Source organism: Carcharodon carcharias, chromosome 10 (assembly GCF_017639515.1).
Source record: "Carcharodon carcharias isolate sCarCar2 chromosome 10, sCarCar2.pri, whole genome shotgun sequence".
Classification (NCBI taxonomy): domain Eukaryota; kingdom Metazoa; phylum Chordata; class Chondrichthyes; order Lamniformes; family Lamnidae; genus Carcharodon; species Carcharodon carcharias.
The window spans coordinates 78,108,149-78,135,783 of record NC_054476.1 but is presented as its reverse complement, the minus strand read 5'-3'; the positions used below and the strand labels follow the sequence as shown (position 1 = coordinate 78,135,783).

General features: G+C 48.7%; 1 protein-coding gene across 3 annotated transcripts in view; it reads left to right on the top strand.

Moving 5' to 3' along the window:
- Positions 1–5,788: 5,788 nt before the first annotated feature.
- The window catches only part of traf6 (TNF receptor-associated factor 6), a 53,087-nt gene continuing 31,240 nt past the window's right edge, over positions 5,789–27,635 (top strand). The window contains exons 1-4 of one of the 3 annotated variants that reach the window (XM_041198037.1): positions 5,841–5,877; positions 7,730–7,770; positions 9,889–10,066; positions 23,496–23,816. In XM_041198037.1, coding sequence (XP_041053971.1) covers positions 23,530–23,816 — 287 coding nt within the window. In that variant the 5' untranslated portion in view covers positions 5,841–5,877; positions 7,730–7,770; positions 9,889–10,066; positions 23,496–23,529. Of the gene's footprint in view, positions 5,878–7,729; positions 7,771–9,888; positions 10,067–23,495; positions 23,817–27,635 lie in introns of those variants that run through there. The other 2 variants (XM_041198038.1, XM_041198039.1) reach the window with 2 other exon arrangements.

Below are 27,635 nucleotides of genomic sequence, written 5' to 3'. Positions count from 1 at the left end.
GCGGTTGGAGGGAGAGGATGGGGTGGGAGTTGAGGCGGTTGGAGGGAGGGGAGGGGGTGGGAGTTGAGACGGTTGGAGGGAGGGGAGGGGGTGGGAGTTGAGATGGTTGGAGGGAGGGGAGGGGGTGGGAGTTGAGACATTTGGAGGGAGTGGAGGGGGTGGGAGTTGAGGCGGTTCAAGTGAGGGGAGGGGATTTGGAGTTGAGGCGGTTGGAGGGAGAGGATGGGTTGGGTGTTGAGGAGGTCGGAGGGGCGGGGGTGGGTGTTGAGGTGGTTGGAGGGGAGGTGTTGGGAATTGAGGTGGTCGGAGGGAGGGAAGGGTGGGGAGTTGTGGCGGTTGGAGGGAGGGGATGGTGTGGGAGTTGTGGCGGTTGGAGGGAGGGGAGGGGGTGGGTGTTGAGGATGTTGGAGGGGAGGGGTTGGGTGTTGAGGTGGTTTGAGGGACGGGAGGGGGTGTTTGTTCTGGCGGTTGGAGGGGAGGGGGTGGGAGTTGAGGCGGTTGGAGGGAGGGGAGGGGGTGGTAGTTGAGGTGGTTGGAGAGGCGAGGGGGTGGGAGTTGAGGCGGTTGGAGGGAGGGGAGGGGGTGGGAGTTGAGGTGGTTGGAGGGAGGGGAGGGGGTGGGAGTTGAGGCGGTTGGAGGGAAGGGAGGGTTTGGGAGTTGAGGCGGTTGGTGGGAGGGGAGGGGGTGGGAGTTGAGGTGGGTGGAGGGAGGCAAGGAGGTGGGAGTTGAGGTGGTTGGAGGTGAGGGGTTGGGAGTTGAGGCAGTTGGAAGGAGGGGAGGGGGTGGGAGGGGATGCGGTTGGAGGGAGTGGAGGGGATGTTAGTTGTGGCGGTTGGAGGGAGGGGAGGGGGTGGGTGTTGTGGCGGTTGGAGTGAGGGGAGGGGATGGGAGTTGAGGTGGTTGGAGGGAGGGGAGGGGGTGGGAGTTGAGGCAGTTGGAGGGAGGGGAGGGGGTGGGAGTTGAGGCGGTTGGAGGGAAGGGAGGGGGTGGGATTTGAGGCGGTTGGAGGGAGGGGAGGGGTTGGGAGTTGAGGCGGTTGGTGGGAGGGGAGGGGGTGGGAGTTGAGGTGGGTGGAGGGAGGCAAGGGGGTGGGAGTTGTGGTGGTTGGAGGTGAGGGGTTGGGAGTTGAGGCAGTTGGAAGGAGGGGAGGGGGTGGGAGGGGAGGCGGTTGGAGGGAGGGGAGGGGGTGGTTGTTGAGGCTGGTTGGAGGGAGGTGAGGGGGTGGGAGTTGAGGCAGTTGGAGGGGAGGGGGTGGGAGTTGTGGTGGTTGTAGGGAGGGGGTGGGAGTTGAGGTGGTTGGAGGGAGGGGAGGGGGTGGGAGTTGAGGCGGTTGGAGGGAGGGAAGGGGGTGGGTCTTGAGGTGGTTGGATGGAGGGGAGGGGGTGGGTGTTGTGGCGGTTGGAGTGGAGGTGGTGGGAGTTGAGGTGGTTCGAGAGAGGGGAGGGGGTGGGAGTTGAGGCGGTTGGAGGGAGGCCAGGAGTGGGAGTTGAGGTGGTTGGTGGGGAGGGGTTGGGAGTTGAGGCAGTTCGAGGAATGGGAGGGGGTGGGAGGGGAGGCGGTCGGAGGGAGGGGAGGGGGTGGAATTGTGGTGGATGGAGTGGAGGGGGTGGGAATTGAGGTGGTTGGAGGGGAGGGTTTGGGTATTGAGGTGGTCGGAGGGAGGGAAATGTTGGGAGTTGTGGCGTTTGGAGGGAGGGGATGGTGTGGGATTTGTGGTGGTTGGAGGGAGGGGAGGGGGTGGGTGTTGAGGATGTTGGAGGGGAGGGGTTGGGTGTTGAGGTGGTTTGTGGGAGGGGAGGGGGTGGTTGTTCAGGCGGTGGGAGGGGAGGTGGTGGGAGTTGAGGCGGTTGGAGGGAGGGGTGGGGGTGGGAGTTGAGGTGGTTGGAGGGGGGAGGGAGTGGGAGTTGAGGCGGTTGGAGGGAGGGGAGGGGATGGGAGTTGTGGCGGTTGGAGGGGGGGAGGGGGTGGGAGTTGTGGCGTTTGGATTGAGGGGAGGGGATCGGAGTTGAGGCGGTTGGAGGGAGGGGAGGGGTTGGTAGTTGAGGTGGTTGGAGGGAGGCAAGGGTGTGGGAGTTGAGGTGGTTGGAGGGACGGGAGGGGGTGGGAGTTGAGGCGGTTGGAGGGGAGGGGGTGGGAGTTGATGCGGTTGGAGGGAGGGGAGGAGGTGGGAGTTGAGGCAGTTGGAGTGAGGGGAGGGGGTGGGAGTTGAGGCGGTGGGAGGTGAGGGGGTGGGAGTTGAGGTGGTTGGAGGGAGAGGAGGGGCTGGGAGTTGAGACGGTTGGAGGGAGGTTGAGGGGTGGGTGTTGAGATGGTTGGAGGGAGGGGAGGGGGTGGGAGTTGAGATGGTTGGAGGGAGGGGAGGGGGTGGGAGTTGAGACATTTGGCGGGAGTGGAGGGGGTGGGAGTTGAGGCGGTTCGAGTGAGGGGACGGGATTTGGAGTTGAGGCGGTTGGAGGGAGAGGATGGTGTGGGTGTTGAGGAGGTTGGAGGGGAGGGGGTGGGAGTTGAGGTGGTTGGAGGGGAGGGGGTGGGTGTTGAGGTGGTTGGAGGGAGGGTAGGGGGTGGGTGTTGAGGATGTTTGAGGGGAGGGGTTGGGTGTTGAGGTGGTTTGAGGGAGGGGAGGGGATGTTTGTTCAGGCGGTTGGAGGGGAGGGTGTGGGAGTTGAGGCAGTTGGAGGGAGGGGAGGGGGTGGGAGTTGAGGTGGTTGGAGGGGCGAGGGGGTGGGAGTTGAGGCGGTTGGAGGGAGGGGAGGGGATGGTAGTTGTGGCGGTTGGAGGATGGTAGGGGGTGGGAGTTGTGGCGGTTGGAGTGAGGGGAGGGGATGGGAGTTGAGGCGGTTGGAGGGAGGGGAGGGTGTGGGAGTTGAGGCGGTTGGAGGGAGGGAAGTGGGTGGGAGTTGAGGCGGTTGGTGGGAGGGGAGGGGGTGGGAGTTGAGGTGGGTGGAGGGAGGCAAGGGGGTGGGAGTTGAGGTGGTTGGAGGTGAGGGGTTGGGAGTTGAGGCAGTTGGAAGGAGGGGAGGGGATGGGAGGGGAGGCGGTTGGAGGGAGGGGAGGGTGTGGTTGTTGAGGCGGTTGGAGGGAGGGTAGGGGTTGGGAGTTGAGGCGGTTGGTGGGAGGGGAGGGGGTGGGAGTTGAGGTGGGTGGAGGGAGGCAAGGGGGTGGGAGTTGAGGTGGTTGGAGGTGAGGGGTTGGGAGTTGAGGCAGTTGGAAGGAGGGGAGGGGATGGGAGGGGAGGCGGTTGGAGGGAGGGGAGGGGGTGGTTGTTGAGGCGGTTGGAGGGAGGTGATGGGGTGGGAGTTGAGGCAGTTGCAGGGAAGGGGGTGGGAGTTGAGGTGGTTGGAGGGAGGGGAGGGGGTGGGAGTTGAGGTGGTTGGAGGGAGGGAAGGGGGTGGGTCTTGAGGCGGTTGGATGGAGGGGAGGGGGTGGGAGTTGTGGCGGTTGGAGCGGAGGGGGTGGGAGTTGAGGTGGCTGGAGAGAGGGGAGGGGGTGGGTGTTGAGGCGGTTGGAGTGAGGCCAGGAGTGGGAGTTGAGGTGGTTGGTGGGGAGGGGTTGGGAGTTGAGGCGGTTCGAGGGATGGGAGCGGGTGGGAGGGGAGGCGGTTGGAGGGAGGGGAGGGGGTGGGAATTGAGGCAGATGGAGGGGAGGGGGTGGGTTTTGATGTGGTTGGAGGGGAGGGGTTGGGAATTGAGGTGGTCGGAGGGAGGGAAGGGTTGGGAGTTGTGGCGGTTGGAGGGGGGGATGGTGTTGGAGTTGTGGTGGTTGGAGGGAGGGGAGGGGATGGGTGTTGAGGATGTTGGAGGGGAGGGGTTGGGTGTTGAGGTGGTTTGAGGGAGGGAAGGCGGTGGTTGTTCAGGCGGTTGGAGGGGAGGTGGTGGGAGTTGAGGCGGTTGGAGGGAGGGCTGGGGTTGGGAGTTGAGGTGGTTGGAGGGGGAGGGGTTGGGAGTTGAGGCGGTTGGAGGGAGGGGAGGGGATGGGAGTTGTGGCGGTTGGAGGGAGGGGAGGGGGTGGGAGTTGTGGCGGTTGGAGTGAGGGGAGGGGTTGGGAGTTGAGGCGGTTGGAGGGAGGGGAGGGGGTGGGAGTTGAGGCGGTTGGAGGGAGGGGAGGGGGTGGGAGTTGAGGTGGTTGGAGGGAAGGGAGGGGGTGGGAGTTGAGGCGGTTGGAGGGAGGGGAGGGGTTGGGAGTTGAGGTGGTTGGAGGGAGGGGATGGGGTGGTAGTTGAGGTGGTTGGAGGGAGGCAAGGGTTTGGGAGTTGAGGCGGTTGGAAGGAGGGGAGGGGTTGGGAGGGGAGGCGGTTGGAGGGAGGGGAGGGGGTGGGAGTTGAGGCGGTTGGAGGGAGGTGAGGGGCTGGGAGTTGAGGCAGTTGGAGGGGAGGTGGTGGGAGTTGAGGTGGTTGGAGAGAGGGGGTGGGAGTTGAGGTGGTTGGAGGGAGGGGAGGGGGTGGGAGTTGAGGCAGTTGGAGGGAGGGAAGGGGGTGGGTGTTGAGGCGGTTGGATGGAGGGGAGTGTGTTGGAGTTGAGGTGGTTGGAGAGAGGGGAGGGGGTGGGAGTTGAGGTGGTTGGAGGGGAGGGGGTGGGAGTTGAGGTGGTTGGAGGGAGGGGAGGGGGTGGGAGTTGAGGCGGTTGCAGGGAGGCCAGGAGTGGGAGTTGAGGTGGTTGGTGGGGAGGGGTTTGGAGTTGAGGCGGTTCGAAGGAGGGGAGGGGGTGGGAGGGGAGGCGGTTGGAGGGAGGGGAGGAGGTGGGAGTTGAGGCGGATGGAGGGGAGGTGGTGGGATTTGATGTGGTTGGAGGGAGGGGGTATGAGTTGAGGTGTTTGGAGGGAGGGGAGGGGGTGGGAGTTGAGGCGGTTTGAGGGGAGGGAGTGGGAGTTGAGGCGGTTGGAGGGAGGGGTGGGGTTTGGAGTTGAGGCGGTTGGAGGGAGGGGAGGGGTTGGGAGTTGAAGCGGTTGGAGGGAGGGGAGGGGTTGGGAGTTGAGGCGGTTGGTTGGAGGGGAGGGTTTGGGAGTTGAGGCGGTTGGAGGGAGGGGAGGGGTTGGGAGTCGAGGGTGTTGGTTGGAGGGGAGCGGGTGGGAGTTGAGGCGGTTAGAGGGGAGGGGGTGGGAGTTGAGGCGGTTGGAGGGAGGGTAGGGGGTGGGAGTTGTGGTAGTTGGAGGGAGGGTAGGGGGTGGGAGTTGAGGCGGTTGGAGGGGAGGGGGTGGGAGTTGAGGCGGTTGGAGGGAGGGGAGGGGGTGGGAGTTGAGGCGGTTGGAGGGGAGGGGGTGGGAGTTGAGGCAGTTGGAGGGGGAGGGGGTGGGAGTTGAGGTGGTTTGAGGGAGGGTAGGGGGTGGGAGTTGAGGCGGTTGGAGGGGAGGGGGTGGGACTTGAGGCGGTTGGAGGGAGGGGAGGGGGTGGGAGTTGAGGCGGTTGGAGGGAGGGGAGGGGGTGGGAGGTGAGGCGGTTGGAGGGAGTGGGGGTGGGTGTTGAGGCGGTTGGAGGGAGGGGACGGGGTGGGTGTTGAGGCGGTTGGAGTGAGGGGAGGGGGTGGGAGTTGAGGCGGTTGGAGGGAGGGGAGGGGGTGGGAGGTGAGGCGGTTGGAGGGAGGGGGGGTGGGTGTTGAGGCGTTTGGAGGGAGGGGAGGGGGTGGGAGTTGAGGCCGTTGGAGGGAGGGGAGGGGGTGGGAGTTGAGGTGTTTGGGGAGCGGGGGTGCTGCGCCCTGAAAGCTTGGTTCCCGCACGATTGCATGCAGTACCTGGGACCCCCAGCCGGTGGGGCTGCCGTGGGAGGCCGGCCTGATATTTCGCTTGAATTGGGACCTGGGCCCTTGAGTTGTGCCGCTGCCGGAAATGGTGTATAGGGAGTTAGAGAATTGTGGAAACGGAGTTCGGAGTCCTGCGGAGGAAGAGGTTAGTCTGAAGCAGCCGAGTTTCCGTGTTGGAGGGAGAGGGAACAGAGGGGGGCATCAGGAGGAGGAGGGTGTTGGGTGGGCATCAGGAGGAGGAGGGTGGTGGGGGGCATCAGGAGGAGGAGGGTGGTGGGGGGCATCAGGAGGAGGAGGGTGGTGGGGGGGCATCAGGAGGAGGAGGGTGGTGGGGCATCATCAGGAGGAGGAGGGTGGTGGGGGGCATCATCAGGAGGAGGAGGGTGGTGGGGGGCATCATCAGGAGGAGGAGGGTGGTGGGGGGGCATCAGGAGGAGGAGGGTGGTGGGGGGGCATCCGGGGGAGGAGGGTGGTGGTGGGGGGGCATCAGATGGAGGAGGGTGTTGGGGGGGCATCAGATGGAGGAGAGTGGTGGGGGGCATCAGGAGGAGGAGGGTGGTGGGGGGCATGAGGAAGAGGGTGGTGGGGGGGCTTCAGGAGGAGGAGGGTGGTAGGGGCATCAGGAGGAGGAGGATGGTGGGGGGTCATCAGGCGGAGGAGGGTGGTGGTGGGCCATCAGGTGGAGGATGAGGAGGGTGTTGGGGGCATCAGCAGGAGGAGGAGGAGGGTGTTGGGGGCATCAGCAGGAGGAGGAGGGTAGTGGGGGGCATCAGCAGGAGGAGGAGGGTGTGGGGGGGCATCAGGCAGAGGAGGGTGTTGGGGGGGCATCAGGCAGAGGAGGGTGGTGGGGGGCTCAGGAGGAGGTGGGTGATGGGGGCATCAGCAGGAGGAGGGTGGTGGGGGGGCATCAGAAGGAGGAGGGTGTTGGGGGGCATGAGGAGGAGGAGGAGGGTGGTGGGGGGCATGAGGAGGCGGAGGAGGGTGGTGGGGGGGCATGAGGCGGAGGAGGGTGGTGGGGGGCATGAGGCGGAGGAGGGTGGTGGGGGGCATGAGGAGCAGGAGGAGGAGGGTGGTGGGGGGCATGAGGAGGAGGAGGAGGAGGTTGGTGGGGGGCATCAGGAGGAGGAGGTTGGTGGGGGGCATCAGGAGGAGGTGGGTGGTGGGGGGGCATCAGGAGGAGGTGGGTGGTGAGGGTCATCAGGAGGAGGGAGGTGGTGGGGGGCATCAGCAGGACGAGGGGGGTGGTGGGGGGCATCAGCAGGAGGAGGAGGGTGGTGGGGGGGCATCAGGCGGAGGAGGGTTGTGGGGGGGCATCAGGCGGAGGAGGGTGGTGGGGGGGCATCAGGCGGAGGAGGGTGGTGGGGGCCATCAGGAGGAGGAGGGTGGTGGGGGGAGCATCAGAAGGTGGGGGGGCTGGCGGCAGACGGAGGAGGGTGGGGTGGGCGGTGGCAGACGGAGGAGGGTGGAGGGTGGGGGGTTGGGGGTCGGCGGCAGAAGGAGGAGGGTGGGGGGTCGGCGGCAGAAGGAGGAGGGTGGGGGGGCGGCGGCAGACGGAGGAGGGTGGGGTGGGCGGCAGAAGGAGGAGGGTGGAGGGGCGGCGGCAGACGGAGGAGGGTGGGGGGGGTCGGCGGCAGAAGGAGGAGGGTGGTGGAGCTGTAGGGATGGTGCAGAAGGAAGGGTGGGGGGGGAGCGGAAGGAGGAGGATAGGTAGGGGGCAGCAGGAGGAGGTTGGGGGATAGAAGGAGGAGGGTAGGGGTGCAGGAGGAGGGTAGGGAAGGGGCAGGATGAGGAGGGTAGGGGGCAGAAGGAGGAGGGTAGGCGCAGAAGGAGGCGGGGAGAAGATGGGGCAGGGGGAGGGGGAGATGATGGGGCAGAATGGGAAAATGGGGGCAGAAGTGGGAGGGGGTGTAGAAGCGGGGGAGAAGAGTAGGGGGGATGAAGGAGAAGGAGGGATTAGTCAAGAATTTGCTTCAAAACAGCACCTTTATCTTCTGCAGGTTGGTCCATGGATGGAGAGTTGTCTTTATGGCTCAGCTGGGTATCTGATTTTAGAACATTGGGACTGTAGAAAGCACTTCTCCAGGTGGAAGAGGGTCTTATCCACACTCGTATTCAACTTAAAATATTATTGGTGCACACTTTGCTGCCTGCTGTCCACTTAAGATCATTCTGCACCTTGCTGCTTTGCTCATTCCCTACATAAAGCACTATTACCATTTGGTCAGTATAAACTTGGAGATAAATGTCTTTCCTTGCACAAGAACAGGAACTTGCATTTATATAGTGCCTTTAACATGGTAAAATGTCCCAAGATGGTTCACGGGCACATTATCAAACAAACATTTGATGCTGAGTCACATTAGGAGACATTAGGGCAGATGATCAAAAGCTTGGTCAAAGGGTTGTAGGAAGATATAGTGGTGGAGAGGTTTAGAGAACAAATTGCAGAGTTTAGGACCTTGGCAGCTGAAGGCATGGCTGCCAATGGGGAGCAATTAAAATTGGGGTTGCACAAGAGGCCAGAATTGGAGGAATGCAGATATCTTGGAGGAATATAGAGCTGTTGGTGGCAGGGCTGGGCTTGACAATATTTTGTAAGGTTCAAAAAACGAATGACAGACCTCAAGGTGTATTATTCTTACTTGCCCTTCACTCAGGGGAGGGGAGGGGAGGCAGGCCAAGGGAATGTACACAATGTCAATGTTGAGTGTTCAGCCCTCCTGTACTCTGCCCTTTGGCCTGCAGCTCAGCTTCCCATTCATCATGGGGTAACCTATCATTCAAAGTACAGCAGCCTCAACTCTCAGATCACTGAGAAGCTCAGGATTAGAGTGTGATTGCAGTTGGTTCCATGCAAGTTTCCTTATAAATGGGACACTTTTTGCAGTGCTGACAGCCTTGACGGGAACCACCCACATTGCTGGCACTCAAAAGGGAGTTCCACTTCTCTTCAGCTTTGAAGAAGGGTCATACAGACTAGAAACGTTAACTCAGTTTCTCTCCATAGATGCTGCTAGACCTTTGGGTTTTTCCAGCATTTTCTGTTTTTGTTTCAGGTTTCCAGCATTCGCAGTATTTTGCTTTTATCTGCGGTTAAATTGAGCTACTTATGAATTCCTGAGGTTAAACAGTGGGTAACTTTTGGCAGTCACTGAATAGGCCCCAGGTAGTCTATTGAGTTCACTTCTGGAATCACACTTGATGAAGACTGGAGTGTCCATTGAGAGGGTGCAGAGGAAATTTACCAGAATAAAGGCAGGGATTAATGACTGAGAGGAAACTAGAGAACTGGAACTATTTTCAGCATGGAAGGTTAGAGTGAGTTTGATGGAGATGTTCAAAACTATTAAGAGTTTCGATAGAGTATATAAGGAGAAACCATTTCTTGTGGCAGGAGGCTAAGTAATCAGCGGGCACAGATTTAAAATAATTGACAAAAGAAACCTGTGGGGAGATGAAGAGAAATTGTTTTGTGCAGTAATACACTGAAATACACTGCCTGAAAGAATGGTGAAAGCAGATTCAGTTGTATCTTCCAAAAGGGAATTGGATATCTCCTTGAAATGGCAAAATTTACAGCACTATGGGAAAAACAGGGGGTAGAGAGGCTAATTAACTAACTCTTCCTGCACTTGCTGACTGACCTACATTTGTCCCTGGTTAAGCAACATCTTGACTTTAAAGTTCTCATCTTGTTTTCAAATCCTTCCATAGCTTTCCCCCTTCCCATCTCTGTAATCTCCTCTAGCCTCTCAATCCTCTGAGATATCTGCACATCTAATTCAGGCCTTATGAACGTAGTAATTTTAACTGCTCCACTTTCAGCGGACATGCCTTTAGCTGCCAAGGCCGGAAGCTCTGGAACCCCCTCCTACACCTCTCCGCCTCAGTACCTCTGCCTACTGTTTTAAGATGCTCCTTAAAACCTACCCTTTATCCAAGTTCTTGATTATCTGCCCAACTGTCTCATGTAGCTTAGTGTCAAATTTTGTTTTATACTGTTGCTGTGAAATGCCTTGCAATAATTTATTACAATAAAGACATTACATAAATTATAATTTGTTTCAAATAGCTGGAACATGGGCTGAATGTCTGCCTTCTCTGATCCATGACTCCATGAACATGGAAAAATGTAAAATTCTTGTCTATTTTGCAGCCTTCAGATCGGAAGCACTCGAGCAGGAATTGACTGGCTTTTATCTTTTGCTAAAGATCTGTAGCAAAGTAATGACAATTGCACTGTGATTTGTGAAATGTGATGAGTGAAGTCCTGGGCCAGATGTACTGTTTTTATGTCACGCTATAACAGTAGCTCTCCAGCGGTACTGCTCACGGTAAGTCAGAGAATCATACGTTGTAGTGCACGGTGTGTTCTGAAGTGTATGGTGGGGGAGGGGCGCCAGGTACCAGAGAATAATTGCTTTGCATTCTTGAACTCAAAACTGGGGCCAACAACAAGCCTTTCTGGCTTTCATCTCTTTTTCACTGTTAGGATAAAGACTTAAGCAATCGCAGTGTAATTGCTGTTAGGTCAACAATCTTTGTAGCTTGGAATGTGCTCATTGCTTTCAGACTGTGGCTCAGAAATGTTCACCATTTTGACAGTGTTAGGCAGCTCTGGGAAAGAATATCTTGTGTTTTATTCCATTTTAGTAGGTTGCAGATAGACCTATTTTCCTAGCCTTTCCCCTCCTTCATACCTCCTCCTTAATTTTCATCCCTCTCTCCCATACCCTTTCCTTTAAGCATGATGGTGCAAATGCTACATCCCTTCACTTGTTCTAGGTGAAAATATATGATCAAAACCTGGGGCTTTGAAACTGCAAATCAGTCTGTACTGCATAGGCCTTGCAATTAAAACTTTAATTAAAGATACAAAAGAGAATTCAGCAGACAAATTTAATCATGTTATTCTGAAAATACGTCTTGCTTAATTTTATCATTGGAAATTTCGGTTTCTGAGAAATAGAAATGGGATCATTTTGCATTTTCATAAAGCATTAGAGAACCCTTGCTGATTTGCCTTTTCCATGTGTTCTTTTGAAAGTATTGGTTCTGATTGGCTTCATAATTTCGTTACGGCTTTGCCGCAGCTGCTTCAGTTTGTCTCTATTCAATTTTGATGTGCTGCTGTTTTACTTTGAGCTGGTCCATAATGTTATGGCGAAAGCTTAATTTTATAGAAGTGTCAGCGAGTGGCAAGTGCACACAAGTTGCAAGAATTTTTATATGTAGCAGTCAGATTTTCTGCCGCATTGCCCTTGGGAGTCGGAGCATATGCTGGTTTATAACAATAGAGACGCCAAACCATATACCATGTAATCCAGGCCTCTGATTTACGGTGACTGGATAAGTCAAATGCTGTTCTATCAAATCAACCAAGTGTCATGGGAAAGTGTTGCATGAAGATTGTGCATTATGCAAAATTTCTGTAGCATGCACAGTGCAAGTCAGGGCAGAGCTATTTTCTAAAAATTAGAGCTCCTTCCACAGGTGATATACTGGAAATTTCACTGGTGCTTTGGAGATTGTATTCCACAATTTTGTCTGTAATTTGTTGAAAACTATATGATGTTTTTACACACATTCCTTTAGTGATATAAATTAACTTTTTGCTCTTACCATTGGTAAAGCAAGACAGTGTGCAGGGTTTACGAGTTTTATAGACCTCTAATCTAGCGATGAAAGGAATTGGAGCATTTGTGCATGGCCCTGAGGGTTGGCAGCAGTAAGGAAGTGTGGAAGAGCCTGGCTGAGGCAGCTGAAAATAAAGTGCCAACCTGTTGCAGGTACATCACAGGACTACATGTATGCTAAACCACAAAAGCATTATGCTACAGATTAAGCGATCGCACAACCAATGGATCAGGCCAAAGCTCCAAAACTCCACTACATCAGATGATGAACCAAGCATCTTACAGGAGGTGGAGGCTCCAATGACATTCCCATCCTCAAAGGTGGTGGAGCCCAGCATGTGAGTGCAAAAGGCAAAGTTGCAGCATTTACAACCTTCCTTTTCGGCCTTCTCCTAGGGTTCACTGCCATCACACGTGCCAGTCTTCAGCCAATTCAGTTCCTTTAACGTGCAATAGAGTGTAAAACCTGACTGTGAAGGTGAAAAGGAGATTTTAAAAAGATTCATCAGATGCCAGGGAGAGAGCAAACAGGCAGCCTCAGCAGGCTGGTGGGGTGGGACTGGTGGAGTTAACCTTACAGCTGTTTACCTTTCCGCTGTCCAAGCACAGAGGTTGGAATGCTGGCTGCATTCAGGGTCTGTGGAAACTCTGTGACAATGGAATATTGTCATATATTTGGGGAGCTGAAGCATCTGAAATGCCACCTTGTAATAAGTGGACCATGTTGGTATGTTGGAAATTGCTTTCTGAACAATGGAACATCTAATGACTGAGGACCGTGAAAGTGTAACATGGCAAAAGACTAGACAAGGGAATCAAGGGTTTGGGGGGGGGTGGGGGGAAGTGGAGTTGAGACACAACCAGATTAGCCATTGAATTGCGGAGCAGGCTCGAAGATCTAAAAGGTCTGCTCTTGCTCCTTAGTCCTATGTGCCCATAACAGGAGATGTTCAGTGTTTATGTTGAAGCATGCAGAAGCATATACAGATATATTATGCTGAGTTTCTGAAGCACTGCACATGGAGATTCAAAGATTGGGTGTAGTCTTTGATGAAGTGTGATTGGAGGACTGGTGATGTTTAAATTAAGGTCTGTAATTCAACCCCTGTTTTAAAGTCATATGTTTTCTCATTGTTGTAATTCCGTTATAAATTCTACATTTATAACAGAAGCTGCTTATATATATTTGTCATCCTTGAATTGTGTCCTCCTACCAATAGAGTAAGGCTGCAGTGGCCAAGGGTGTGATTATACGAACATTACGTACAAACATACGAATTAGGAGCAGGAGTAGGCCATTTGGCCCATCAAGCCTGCTCTGTCATTCAATAAGATCATGACTGATCTGACTGTGGCCTCAACTGCACTTTCCTGCCTGCCCTCTATACTCTTTGACTCCCTTGTCGATCAAGAATCTAGCTAATTCAAATATATTCAATAAATGTACCCTGCCTCCACTGCTGTCTGGGGAAGAAAATTCCACAGACCTGCAACCCTGTGAGAGAAGAAAAGAATTCTCATCTCTGTCTTAAATGGGAGACCGCTTATTTTTAAACAGTGTCCACTAGATCTAGTCTCTCCAACAAAGGGAAACACCCTCCTCTTAGCATCCATCCTGTCAATTCCTATCAGGATTCTATATATTTCAATACAATCACCTCTCATTTTTCTAAACTTCAATGGATACAGGCCCAACCTGTCCAACCTTTCCTCATTAAAAAACCCCTTCATCCAAGGAATCAGTCACGTGAACCTTCACTGAACTGCTTCTAAAAATATTATATCCTTTCTCAAGTAAGGAAACCAAAACTGTACAAAACAGCATATTCCAGATGTGGTCTCACCAATGCCCTGCACAATTGTAGCAAAACATCCCTACTTTTATATCCCATTCCCCGTGCAATAAACATCAACATTCCATTTGTCTTCCTTATCATTTGGTCTACTTGCATACTAACTTTTTGTGATTCATGTACCAGGGCACCCAGATCCCTCTGTACCACAATCTTTTGCCATTTAAATAATTTACTGCTTTTCTATTCTTCCTGCCAAAGTGGACAAGTTTTCCCACATTACACTTCATATGCCAAATCTTTGCCCACTCTTAACCTATCTGAACCTCTTTGTAAACTCTTTATGTCCTCCTCTCAATTTACTTTCCTACCTACCTTTGATAAGTTGATATGAGTAGTTTCCATTATAAATATACCATTTCAAGATTTTCTTTTTCTAAATGGAAAGGATTTTAGGATTGAGTTATTTGTAAGCATTTTAAAGCAAAGTGGATTCGAGATGTGTATTGAAGCACGACAGACCAGCTTGTGAAACACGCCAGCTTATCACCTGCTCTGGTTGTCTCATATCTGGCCTCTTAAGATGGCTCCTGTTTACTTTGAGAACATCTGGAGATGTTTTCCTTAAACCCTCAGCCCAAGAACATGGAAGACAGGTAGCTGGTTTTATTTTATTGATGGATGTGTTAGTAGGTTGCTGTCTGGGAGGAAGTCAGCGTCAGCTGTAACCCTCACACTTGGCTGGGAACACAGAGAACAGAACACAAAGGCATGGCTGGGCATTCAGGTCTTAATACAAGAAACTCTGTGATTGAAGCCTGAGATCCAGAGCTGGAAGCAAATGTGCAGGTGGCCAGTGTATTTACAGTGAGATATACTGAGATAGGTAGTGTCAAAAGCATTGTAACCAAGAAAGGGACAAGTGAGTGATTTATTATTTCTTCCCATTTTCGGATGAGAGAAAAGAGTTAAGTGGGATTTGCATATATTTGCATATATGTTCCATATATTTACTTTTTGTCAAATAGAGCAGTTTAATAATTTGCATTTGACCTTGTTTTGTCAAGCTCCGTTCACCTCAGAAAGTGACATCGAGACTGGACTAGATTATTTAGCTTCCTGAGCCTATTCCACCATTCACTAAGATTGTGGCTGATCTGTGACCTATCTCCACCTTTGCCTCATATCCCTTAATACCTCGTGTTACCAGAAATCCATCAATCTCAGATTAAAGATCAGTAATCAATCAGGCATCAACTGCTGGCTGTGGAAGAAAGAAGCAAGCTTCTACCACCCTTTGCATATAGAAGTGTCATCTAACTTTGCTCCTGAATGGCCTGGCCCTCATTTTTAGCCCCCCAACCACTGGAAGTATTTTCAATTTACCCTGTTAAGTTCCCCTGTAATGTCTTGAAAACTTTGATCAAATCACCCTTAACTTCCTAAATTCCAGGAGCTACATCCCTTTGTGTGCTCTTTCCTCATAATTTAACCTTTGTAGTCTGGATGTCATTCCAGTAGATCTGTGTTGCACTCTTCTAAGCCAATCTATCCTTCCTGAGGTGTGATGCCCAAAACTGTACCCCAGACAGATCTAGCCAGCATGACTTCTACCCCTTTGTATTCTACATATAAAGACCAGCGTTGCATTAGCCTTTTTGATCATTTTTTGTGCCTGTTCATAACATTTTTATCTATATACATAGATGTCTTAAGTCTCTTTGGATCTCTATTGCATCTCGCTTTTCACAATTTAAGAAATACACCCGCTTCTACTTTTTAGGTCCAGAGTGGATGACCTCACACTTGCCTACATTGAAATCCATTTGCCATAATTTTGCCCGTTCACTTAATCTATTAACATCTCTTTGTAATTTTATGCTTACAATACCACCTATCTTTGTTTCATCAGCAAATTTGGATATGTGGCTTTTTGATCCCATCACCTAAGTTACTAATGAATATGTTGAGCTTTTGAGGTTCCCACAAAGATCCTGTGGGACAACATTAGTCACATCCTGCCTATTATCCTTACTGTCTATCACCTTCTGCCCAGCCAATTTCCTAACCAGGTGAACAATTTCCCCTCAATTCCATGAGACTTTAATTTTAACTAACAGTCCATATACATAACATCCATAGACATTCCCCTGTTTACTACTACAGTCACCTCATCAAAACATTGTCAGATTTGCCAGGTGGGACTTAATGTTTACAAATCCTTGATGGCTCTTTTTGACTAGTTTAAAATTTTCAAGGTGTTCCATCACTCTATCCTTTTAGATCTTTTCAATTTCCCAACAGCAGATGATAGGCTAACTGGTATATAATTCCCTGGTTTCTCACCTTTCTTAAGTAGCGGAGTGCAGTGTGAAGCTTTCCAGTCTAAAGGGACGGTTACTGAATCAAGAGAACTTTAGAAGATTATAGTTAGGACATCAGGAATGTCCTCACCTACTTCCTGAGATGAAAACTATCCTTGGGATTTGTCACTCTTTATTTTCTTTATTATCATTAATTTGTTTGTCAATTTTGCAGAGACCCCATCTCTGATTCAATATTAGTTTCCTTGGGACATCTGGCATACTTTACTCTAACTATTAACACCAACTTATTATTTAACATGTTCACAATTTCTTGATTTTCATTTACAATGTTACCGTTGTTAGATTTGGAAGGGCCACATTGCTCATAATGCTGCTTTGTCCTAATAATATAATTGTAACAGTTTGTTGTGTTCATTTTGATATTCCTTACAAGTTTATTTTTGTGCACCCTTTGTGTAGTTTTTACAAGCTGTTCCATCCCTTTTGCTGTTCTGTGATTCTTTCCCATTTGCCAGGAGCTGTGCTATTTTTTACATTCTTGTATGCTTTTTCTTTTGGTTTATTGCTGTCGTTTACCTCTTTAGTCATCCATGGCTGTTTCTTTTGGCAAGTAGAACTCTTGAACCTTTTGCAAACAGGTTTGTAAGCCATTAAAGTCTTTGAAATCTCCCACTGATCTTGTGTTGTTTTGCCCATTAACAAATTTGCCCAGTTTACTGTGGACTGTTTCTGACTGGCTCATCTCGTTGAAATTGGCCTTAACTAAATCTAGAATCTTAGATATTTTGGTTTTCTCTCTTTTCAAACACGGTGTTGAATTTGATCATACTTTGATTAAGAGATATATGTTCATAGACCATGAACCTGTTGGCTAAACTGGCTTATTGCTCATTACTGCATCTAATATGGCCTGACCCCTTGTTGGTTCTAGGACAGAGGTTGAGAAGCGCGCGGGGATATGTGTGAAAGATATCTCTTCCATGCTCAGGTCATAAGGGGTCCTACTCAACCAATGATTACAAAGTTAGTTATTGACCACTACGGGTACACACTGGACCAGATGACTCTCAGGCAACTTAAGGGAATGACCAACACCACTGTACCCCAAACTTTAACACAGACTTGGGAATGTAGAATGTAAACAGTTGGGAGGAAGAGTGTGTGCATGTAAAATTTTTCAATATATTGTAGACAGCATGTGTCCCAGATTACCTGTTTATAATAACCTGAGCTATGTTGGATGTGTGTAAAATAGTGTTCCACACTAGCTCTATTTTATTTGTAAGCAAAAAGAAAGACTTGCATTTATACATCACCTTGAATGACCTCAGGACATCCCAAAGCATTTTCCAGCTAATGAAGTACTTTCGAAGTGTAGTCACTGTTGTAATGTAGGAAATGTAGATCGCATTTCATTTTATATATAGACACAATACACAGTGAATAAGGAACACAACTTACGTTTTGTTGTTCCATATTCACTATGTTGGGTTGTAAGTAAAACTGTGTTCCGCGTCAGCTGTGTAATATAAGAACTTGCATTATGGTGAAGACTGGGCTTGTACTGTGGGCGGAAGTGACGCTTTCGAGGTGAATTGAACCATAGGCTAACGGAAAGAGGTGATGTTCCATTAAACCACATCCTAAAGTTCTGCCAGTTCTAAAAACTGCTCTGAACGAAAAAGGAAAAGTTTATAAAGATGGTGACAACTCTGCCCAAAATAAGCATGGCCCCTGGTCTGAGTTAGTATTTGAAGAGTTACGTTGACAGCTCTGTATAATTGTGTAATAACATGCAATGTGGCACGGAAGATTCAATTCTGTTCCTGATTGACGTAAAGTTAGCTGGCTTGAACCTGTGCAGCTGCAGGGGCAGTGTAGTTGTGTACACCTGGGCTATGGAGGGGAGAAAACTTCAGCCAGGATTCTCGCTCTTGATCGCTAAATACCCTATTGTGGCTCACTGCTGCTGCATTCAGTTAGGCTGTTAAAATTTGCTATCAAGCTTGTGCGTGAAACATGGATCAGAACCCATAAATTTAGTACAAGTTGTCAGTGGAATTGGTGATGGGGTTGACAAGAGAAAGGTCAAGTGAGGTGAAGATGAAAGAGAAAATGGAAGCAATGATGGGGCCTCTTTTGGTTAAAGAAATGTGATTCCAGAGCAAGTTTTGTAAACAAAAATGAGCCGTATTTATATAAAATGTGTTTAACAGTAGAAAAAAATTCCAGAGACTTCACTGAAGTGATAACAAACAATATTTGACACCCAGGCAGACAAGGAGATATTGGGATGGGTGACCAGAAGCTTGGCCGAAGAGGTAGGTTTTAAATAGTGTCTTAAGAGAGGAAAGAGGGAAGGAATTCCAGAGCTTTAGGGCCTTGGGAGCTGAAAGGATACCCACCGCTGATGGAATGATTAAAATCAGATGGATTCAACAGGCCAGAATTGTAGGAGTTCCAGTGTTTCTGGTTCTGAAGCTGGAGGAGTTTAGAGATAATGGAGAGGGCGAGCCCATGAAGAAATTTGAAAACAAGGATGGAAATTTTGAAATCAAGACATTGCTCTACTAGGAGCCAGTGTACTCTGTGAGGGCTGGGTGATGGGTGAATGGGACTTGTTGCGAGTCTGGACATGGGCAGCAGAGTTTTGGATGATCTTAATTCTATGGAGGATCGAAAAGCCTCCACAGCCTTCCTAAAACGTGGTTCCCAGAATTGGACACAATCCTTCAGTTCAGGCTGAAGCAGTGTTTTATAAAGGTTCACCATAATTTCCTTGCTTTTGCACTCTGACTCTGTTTAGAAAGTCAAGCATCCTGAATCTTTTTATCCACATTCTCAACCTGCACTATTGCCTCCAATGATTTGCCTGCCTCTGTTCCTGTACCTCCGTTAGAATTGTACTGTCTCTTTGTCTATTGCCTCTGTTCGTTCTTCCTACCAAGGTGTATCAATTCACACTTCACTGCCTTAAGTTTTATCTGCAATGTGCCCTCCCATTCCACCATCACTATCCCCAGAATTCATAATAGTTTGAGATTTTGTGTCAACTGTAAATTTTGAAATTTGCCCTGTGCATCTAAGTCATTAATATATATCATTAAAAGCAGTAACCCTAATAATGAATGAGCTTTAGCTGGGTGTCATCAGTGTACATGTTCAAAGCGCTACATTTTGGGATGATGTTGCTGAGGGAGCAGCATGTAGTTGAGAAATAGGAAGGAGCCAAGGGCTAAGGAGCAAGAGAAGCTTTTGTAGGTGATTCTCTGGTTATGATTAGATAGGTAAGAATGGCACCAGGTGAGTGCACTCTTGCCCTGCTGGGGGTGATGGTGGAGAGATGTTGGGAGAGAGGCTCCAAACAGTTCCGAGAAGGACAAGGAGGAGTAGTTTACCATGGTCACAGTCATATAGGATATTATTTCTGACTTTGATAAGAGCAGTTTTGGTAATATGGTGGGGGATGGAAACTTGACTGGAGAGATTCAGATGTAAAGTTGTGGGAAATGTGGGCAGGGATTTGGGAGGCTACTATGTGCTAAGGTACTTTAAAGAGGGAAATTAGATTGCAGATGAGGCGATAGTTTGCAGTGATAAAGGAGTCAGCCATTTTTATTCAGAGGGGTGATGATGGCAAATTTGAAGGCGAGGGTACAGTACCTAAAGAGAGAAAACAGTTAACAATATCACCTAACATGGGAGCTGGGAAGGGATTTTAGTGGGAATAACGTTGAGAGAGCAGGAGTTGGGTCTCATGGGCACATGAGTTCAGAGAGGGCATGAGGGGAGGCCTTAGAGAAACTGGAGAAAGGTATGAGTTCAAGGCTAGGGCATGGGGGAGCCTTAGAGGTAGTTTGACCTGGTGGGCTAGTGGAAGGGAGATAAACGGCAGTGTTGTCGAGTATATTCAATAGATTTTTAGATAGTAAGGGAATCGCAGGGTATAAGCATAGTTTGGGATGAAGAAGTTGAGTACAAGCTCAGCTATGGTGTTGAATTGTGGAGAAGGCTCAGTGGCCTACTGCTATTTCTTAAGGCCATATGTTCTGATTGGATGATAATCTTACTGCTAAAAAAGTCCATAAACCCCTCATGCATGTTGGAGATATGGGTGAAGGAGACATGAGAGGGGTTTAAGAAGATGCTTTTTAGTGGACAAAAGAATCAGGAGTTATCTTTGCGTTCCAGGATGATTGTGGAATAGACTGCAGCACTCAATGGTGCTTTATGTGGTCCAGCCAGATTTGGCGGAGCTTGGCTAAAACAGTTGTCTACCATATCCTTTAAGTCTGCGTCTCTTTGACTTCAAGGGCTGGAGGTGAGAGCTGTACTGTGAAAATGGCTAGGGTGAGAGTGAGTAATGGCTTTAGTGGGGACTGGAGCATTGAAGATGAAGGGGAGGTTTTCCCATTCATGGGACGTGGGCATCAATGGCAAGACTCATCCCTAATTGCCCTTGAAGGTGATAGTGTGTTGCTATCTTAAACCATTGAGCCCATGTGGTGGAGGTACATCCACAGAAGCGCTAGGGATGGAGACCCAGTAAAAGCGCAAGATTGATGGTTTATTTCCAAGTGAGGGTGGATGTGTGATTTGGAAGGAAACTTGCAGCTGGTGGTGTTCTCAACTGGGCTGTTTTGCCCTGGATGGCGTCAAGCTTCTTGAGTGTTGTGGGAGCTGCACTCATGCAGGCAAGTGGAGATCATTCCATCACTCTCCTGACTTGTGCCTTGTGGACAGGCTTTGGGAAGTCGAGAGGTGAGTTACTCGCTACAGAATTCCCAACCTTCGATTGCTCTTGTAACCACAGTATTTATATGGCTGGGCCAGTTAATTTTCTGATTAATGGTAACCCCCAGGGTGTTGATGGAGGGGGATTCAGTGATGGTTTTTAAGGAGAGGTTGCCATGGAATGTTCAGGGAAGGTGGTTAGATTCTGTCTTGTTGGGGTCAGCCATTGCCTGGCACTTGTGTGGTGTGAATATCATGATGAATAGAGGGTCGTGTGGTGTGAATATCATGGTGAATAGAGGGTCATGTGGTGTGAATATCATGGTGAATAGAGGGTCGTGTGGTGTGAATATCATGGTGAATAGAGGATCGTGTGGTGTGAATATCATGGTGAATAGAGGGCGAAAGACTAGACTGTTGGGATTTTGGAAGTGCAGTTGTAAGGGAATTGGAAGAGGTTTTTCCAAGGGTGAACACAGAAAAAAATAGGATTGGGAAAGCCAGGTGGGTGGAGATTAGCACAAAAAGCTGATCAGAGATGGCCTTATCTGTGATTGACATGATGATGCCGAGGCCCCTTGAAATGGCAAGATCCAGGGGTGTCCATGGAGCTGCGCTGGGAAGTTTATATGGAGGGAGAGATTCAGGGAGGTTAGGAGGGCACTGAACCCAGAGGGGAGAGAGAGAGAGAGACCCTGATGAATGAGAAGGAAGTTGAAGCCACTCACTGTGGAGACTGGGGAGGAAAGCAGTGAATATGTTTGGCGAGAAACTTTTACTGGTACTTGGTGCACCATGGAGATGGAGGATTTTAAGTGAAAGGTGTGATGGATAGAACAATGTGAGATTCTTAAAGGATGAAAATGTGCCTGAGAAGAAAAGGACAGACCAAGGAAGGTGTGATTTGGTGCTAAGAACCACACTTCCACTGTGACAGTCCGGGCAGATAAGTGGAGGAATGTATAGCCAGGTGGGGAGGCTTCACCCCCTCAGCCAGATTTTCGTCAAGGCCATGATGTTGAAGCACAGTGAACTTATGGATAACATGTGCCTTGTTCACAAGTGTACAGCCATTTTGGAGAGGAACAGTGATAGCTGATCTGGTGGAGTGTCCAGGGTTAGCGCAAGCAATGATGAATTGAATGGGTGGAGATTGACAAGATTAGCTCTCATTGGGTGTACTGGCCGGGAGGGTGGGCAAGAGAGTAGGATAGGGTGGTTGATGTTGCCGCTTTTAAAGAAGCAGCATGACAGGAGAGAGGGGCCTTGGAGGGAAAAAGAGAAGTGGAAGTAGATGTGATAGATTTGGGTCGAGAGCAGCAGTCAAATTGCAGATGTGAATGGACATAGGAAAACTCAGGTAAACCTAGTAATTTAACAAGTTTTAGGATGCCTTTGGATGAAAATCCAGAAGATGTTGCAGAATTGGTCGCATAGCAGAAAAAAAATAGTGGCAAAATTGGAGGTCACCATAAGATCCAGAAGCAGTGGATGAATGTTCTTCTACCCAGGAAAGTGAATCCCTGGCCAGGAACCAGCCTGTCGCTGAATCTGAAAAACCAGTAGGCCACTTCCTGGCTCACCAGAGAAGTTTAAAATCTAAGCAATAGAATAGCAGATCTGATACGCTGGGTCTGAGTCTTGGTGTGGCCTGCTCCAGAAACATAGGGTTAGAAATTCGAGTCAGGCGATATCGATTGGCTGCCCGTTATTTAATTCCATTGGCTGCAACAGGCAGCAAATTTGATGTCCCCTGTTTCGTGCCATTGCCCAAGTCAATTAATCTTGATGTCCAGAGAAGTCTAGGAATTTTGAAGCTAAATTTGAACAAAGATCCAGTGCCCATTGAGAAGGTAGAGAGCAGGCGTGGTCATGGGATGAGTAGTGGTGGTTTAAACTAGTTGTTAACTTGTACTTGGACTAAAATGCACTCACTGCTCAAACCAGGAGAACTAGAAGAGAGGGGATTGGTAATAGAAAAGACAACAACCAAAACGTGTTAAAATTTCTACGTATTTTGACACTTCCAAGGATTGTGGAAGAATCTCTGGAGTGCTTTGCCTTTCCTTTGCTGATATCACTTCAGGCATGTCTCCAATATGTGACCACCAGTGAATCACTATAAAGTGAGGGCAGTCCCTTTTAAGGTGGCAGGAAGTGAAGCACCTGCGTGCAATGTTGCCTGGTGGTTTAAATTTTACCCTTTACATGCACTCGGATATGTCCAGCCTGTGCTGGTATTTATGCCTGAGCAGAAGAGCTAGGTGCCTGTTGGCAGCCAATGTTGAAATTGTGGTTTGACATTTGACTAGCCTCACAGATGTACTTGTCGCAATGGAGAGCTGGTATAGTCGCTTCTGATGCATGCACTTGGGGGAATTGGCAGGGGTTCTGGATAATGCAGCCTTTTTATGAGCGGACACAGTTCTTAAGCTGACCTCTGTTGTTCTTTATACTAGTCGGCAGGAGGAGAGAGGCTTCGACTTCCCTGAATTATTGTCCGGTTAGTGCAATTATTAGAGTAACTGGAGGCTGTTTAGGGAGTTCGTATCATATACAATAAATCTCCTGTAGTGTTTCCCATGGATAATTCATTAACGTCAGTGCATTATGATAATGGTATTAGGTGGCAGACTTTAAAACTTTCATAATACCACCTACTAATCAGAGCCTGCAACTACATTGTTACAAAAAACTGTTTACATATTGGATTTCAATTCGAAATGTTTACATCAGTTAAATATTGATACAAAAGTGTGACCAAAAATCATGGTAGCAGGAAGTTAGACAGGAAATGCATAAGTGTACAAGATTTCCATAACTATGAATTTAATATGTAGTACAAATTAATCACAGTTCAAAGTGAAACAAAATATAAAAATAAAGCTGCCACTTCCTAGTTTTTCTGACCTTGGTAACTTAACCTCTCTTCAAGGGCAGGAGACAGGGATTTCTGAGCAGTTGCCATATCCCCTCAGCAATTAACACTTGGTTAACCACAAGGTAGGCCAGTTGTCATCACTTCTCTACAGGGAGTATCTGAGCAGCAGCATTCAAGGGGCAAGCCTATTTAAGCACCACCCAGAACCATGCTAATAATGAGAAACACCATGGAAAATCAATCCTGAGGAAGTCTTTGCACTTTCATACCTCTGGGCATTGGTTACCTGCGCAGTAGTTGTCAGGTATCCTGAGTCTAATAGCGAATGCTTTTGCTAAGTGACTATGCCCATTATGTGTGCCTGATCTTCTCTCAATGCTTTTCCATCACAGGATGATGAATCGCTCTGCACGTTGAAGTCAGTGTATGCCACGTCTGGCAGTTACCAGGAGCATGGTGGACTGCGACAGCAGCTGCAATTCTACATTCCAGAGCTCATGCTGTACTGTGAGCAGTGGCACGAGGGACGATTGCAGCAACCATGGACAGTACTCCCAGACTGTGTTTGAGGAGATGCAGGGCTACGATGTGGAATTTGACCCACCACTGGAAAACAAATACGAGTGTCCAATTTGTCTGATGGCATTAAGGGAGGCGGTGCAGACACCCTGTGGCCACAGGTTCTGTAGAGGCTGCATTGTGAAATCTATTAGGTTAGTGGCTAATCTTCTTTTTCCTTGTTACCCAGTATGGTGGCCTCTTCCACCCCTTTACCCCACTCTCCCCTTCACCCCATCACCCCACCCCACCCCAAATACTCAGGATAAATCAGATCCCCTGCTTTGACATACCTATGCCAGGGTGCCAATGAATTGTTTTTGCCGCATTTGAGGAGAAAGGGGAATTTGAGGATTTAAGGGGAAAACAGCAATTTATACTATATGTTTAAAGAGTGCTGATTAGTTGGCAAGTGGATTGGTGGAGGCATTGCCATGGAGATTGCACTGGTGATGGTGACTGACAGTTAACCGCCAAGCAATGTTTGAAATTTAGGTTAGGCAGCTTGACCCTGATTGGTAAAGGCATTGCCCTGAGGAATGAGTTAGCGAATGGCTGTCACTTATTTTGTTTAGCTGAAACAGGCGCAATGTGTGTACATGTTCTTTCTGTCTGCAAGGAACAGGGCCTTGTGCATTAATATATGTAACTTCCAATACATGCAAATGTGTCACAGTGCGAGCCCGACTGACAATCTTCAGTTGGTTGTCAGTGTAATTCTTAGTGCACTGAGGATTATTTAGCAAATGTTGTCCAATTGCAGAATAACATCTAATGTTTTTGCAAGCACGGACTGGTTGGGTACTGTCTGTACTTTGCCCATTGTGAACAGCGGCTGGGACATGCTGTTTGATACGATCCACCAGTCTTTGAGACGTACAGCCTACATACCTAGCATCATACTGGCACTAAAATTCATATATCACATTACTCGTTTGTGTGATAGGCAGAACGTCTTTTTGGCTTGGCGGCAGCATCCTGTTAGTGGTGAATACCGCCCATGTTGCTACTGCATAATAGCAGTTTGAACCAGTGAGCTTCACCAGTGAGCCCAAATTTTTGAGATACCTTGCCCTTCCTGTGTAATCTGAGGTAGACGGGACACTTTTCAGAGCTGAGAGTGATGGCCCTCGGCCTGTTCATGAGTTTGCGCGATATAATGTGTGAAATGATCTGATCGGTAGCCATTATCCTGCAGGATGCCTTTGATGCCCCTATTTGAGCATCAAGTTTGCATGATGAGTAAATGGCTCGGACCTAATTTACAAGGTTGTCAATAAGACCAATCTTATAACATATGGAACTGTAAGAATCCCAATGCATAAAATGACCAGTGAAGGTAAGCTTGCGGTAGATAGTGTTAGAGAACCCCCTGGCAGATTTCTCAACTAGTACGTCTAGGAAGGAGAGTTCATTTGACTGCTTCATTTTAAAGGTGAAATTGAACACAGGATGGAGCCCATGAAGACATGTAAGGAAATCACTGCATGCAGCTGCGGATTTAAATATAGCAAATGTATTATCCACATATCGGAAATATGTGAGGGGTGGCAGGTTAGGTGTCATTCCATTGAAGACACGTTTCTCATGGAACCCAACAAAGATGTTTGCGAGAGTTGGGCCTAGAGGGGACCCCATGGCAACAGCATCTATACATATCATTAAAACTGAACTCAACTGTGCGAGTTTCCAAGTTCATAAATTCAATGAATACTGATTCATGCAATGGTGGTGGGTATAGATCTCCATGATATAGCGCTGCAGCACAAATATCAATGGCTTCCTTAAGTGGAACATTGATGAATAGGCTAGCAATGTCAAATGAGCACATGGACATGACATTGTTATCGATATGCAAGTCCTGTATGGCCCTCGCAAATGTGAACCTTCACCGTGTATGTGAAAAACTTGTTCAAAACTGGTTTTAACAATTCGCCCAACCATTTGGTGAATTCATGTTGTGCAGAACCAGTCATAGATAAGATAGGGCATAAAGGGACGTCACTTTTGTGTGTCTGGGACAGCCCATACATACGCGAACATAGCAAACTGTGAGGACGAACCCTGTCATTTATATCGTGCGGTAGCTCATCACTCTTACACAAGTCTAGTGTGATGCTAGGTATGTAGGCTGTACATCCCAAAGACTGGCGGATCCTAATAAACAGCATGTCCCAGCTGCTGTTTACAATAGGCAAAGTACAGACTGTACCCAACCAGCCCATGCTTGCAAAACTCAAAACATGGTGTTCAACATTAGATGTGATTCCATGGTTGGACAACTTTTACTAATAACCCTCAGTGCGCTAAGAATTACGCTGACAACCAATTGAAGATTGTCAGTTGGGCTCTCAGTGTGGCACATTTGCATGCACAGGAAGCTACATATATTAATACACAGGGCTCTGTTCCTTACAGACAGAAAGGACAGGTACACACATTGCAGCTGTTTCAGCTAAACAAAATAAGTGACAGCCATTTGCTGACTCATTCCTCAGGGCAACGCCTTGACCAATCAGGGTCAATTTGCCTGGTTTAAATTTCAAATGATGCTTGGCAGTTAACTGTCAGTCACCATCACTGGTGCATTCTCTGTGGCACTGCTTCTACCAATCAGTCCACATGCCAACCAATCAGCACTCTCTTCACATACAATATAAATTGTTGTTTTCCCCTTATATTGGTATTCTTGCTAAGTATCCTGATGAATGCAAGATGAAAAGCTTCAACATGTTCCTTGAATGATTAAATAACATAGAGAAACCAGGCTGAGTTTGCACAGATCTGTAAAATATTGCTGAGATTGTCACATTCTGGAGTGCTCGGTAATAGAGTTACAGTGAAGTTTTTTTTTCAGTTAAAATAGTGACCTGCTTTAAGCCTGTTAAACATCTAAGTAGCATGAGACTGCTCTTAATACTGATTTAGCCAATAGCTGTTTGTATTTAATGTTACCTGTGAACTGCCTATTTCTTTAATCGCATTTCACACTGTTCAGTTGGCATGCACTTAAATGTTATTGGAGTTATACATATCTTTTAACTCTGATATGTCTTATTATTGTCTACACCAATGAAATAGTCCTCAAATCACTACTCTCAGTAATGACCTGCTTTCTTAAAAGGTACTATTAAAACATTCTTCAAATTTTGCATTTTTGTGTTCTGAGTATAATTTCCATAGAATCCATGATCATTAATCCATTTGGAAAGGGGTCCTTCAACCAAAGCCTTTTGAGAGCCACTGTGTAACTGGACAAATCATACAGAGAGAATGAGAGTTTAAACTCCACCATGACAGCTTGAAAATTTGAATTGAGTTTTGAGAGAGGACGAGAAGGAAAGTGAAAGCGGAAAGTGTCTGTTTTTATAAAATGCAGTAGGGAGCGGGTGTATGGATTAGAAACAGTTAGGGGAGTGATGTTCTTGAATGTTATGAATGTTATGACATACCAAGTGCTCATCCAGGTACTTTTTAAAGGATGTGAAGCAACCCACCTCCACCACCCTCCCAGGCAGCGCATTCCAGACCATCACCACCCTCTGGGTAAAAAAAGTTTTTCCTCACATCCTCCCTAAACCTCCTGCCCCTCACCTTGAACTTGTGTCCCCTTGTAACTTACCCTTCAACTAAGGAGAACAACAACTCCCTGTCCATGCCCCTCATAATCTTGTACATCTTGATCAGGTCGCCCCTCAATCTTCTCTGCTCCAACGAAAACAACTCAAGTCTATCCAACCTGTCATCATAACTTAAATGTTTCATCCCAGGCAACATCCTGATAAATCTCTTCTGCACCCCCTTTTATAATTCTTTCCTCAGAGTGATGGGGTACAGCATTTGATGTCTTCTGTCACCGATTTTGTTAACTTAACGGTAATTATTATTAAACATACAGTTAAAAGCAGCACTTAGGACATAATCTTTTGAGTTTTTAGCTAGAGAATCCAAATACACAATGGCTCCTGACTTGG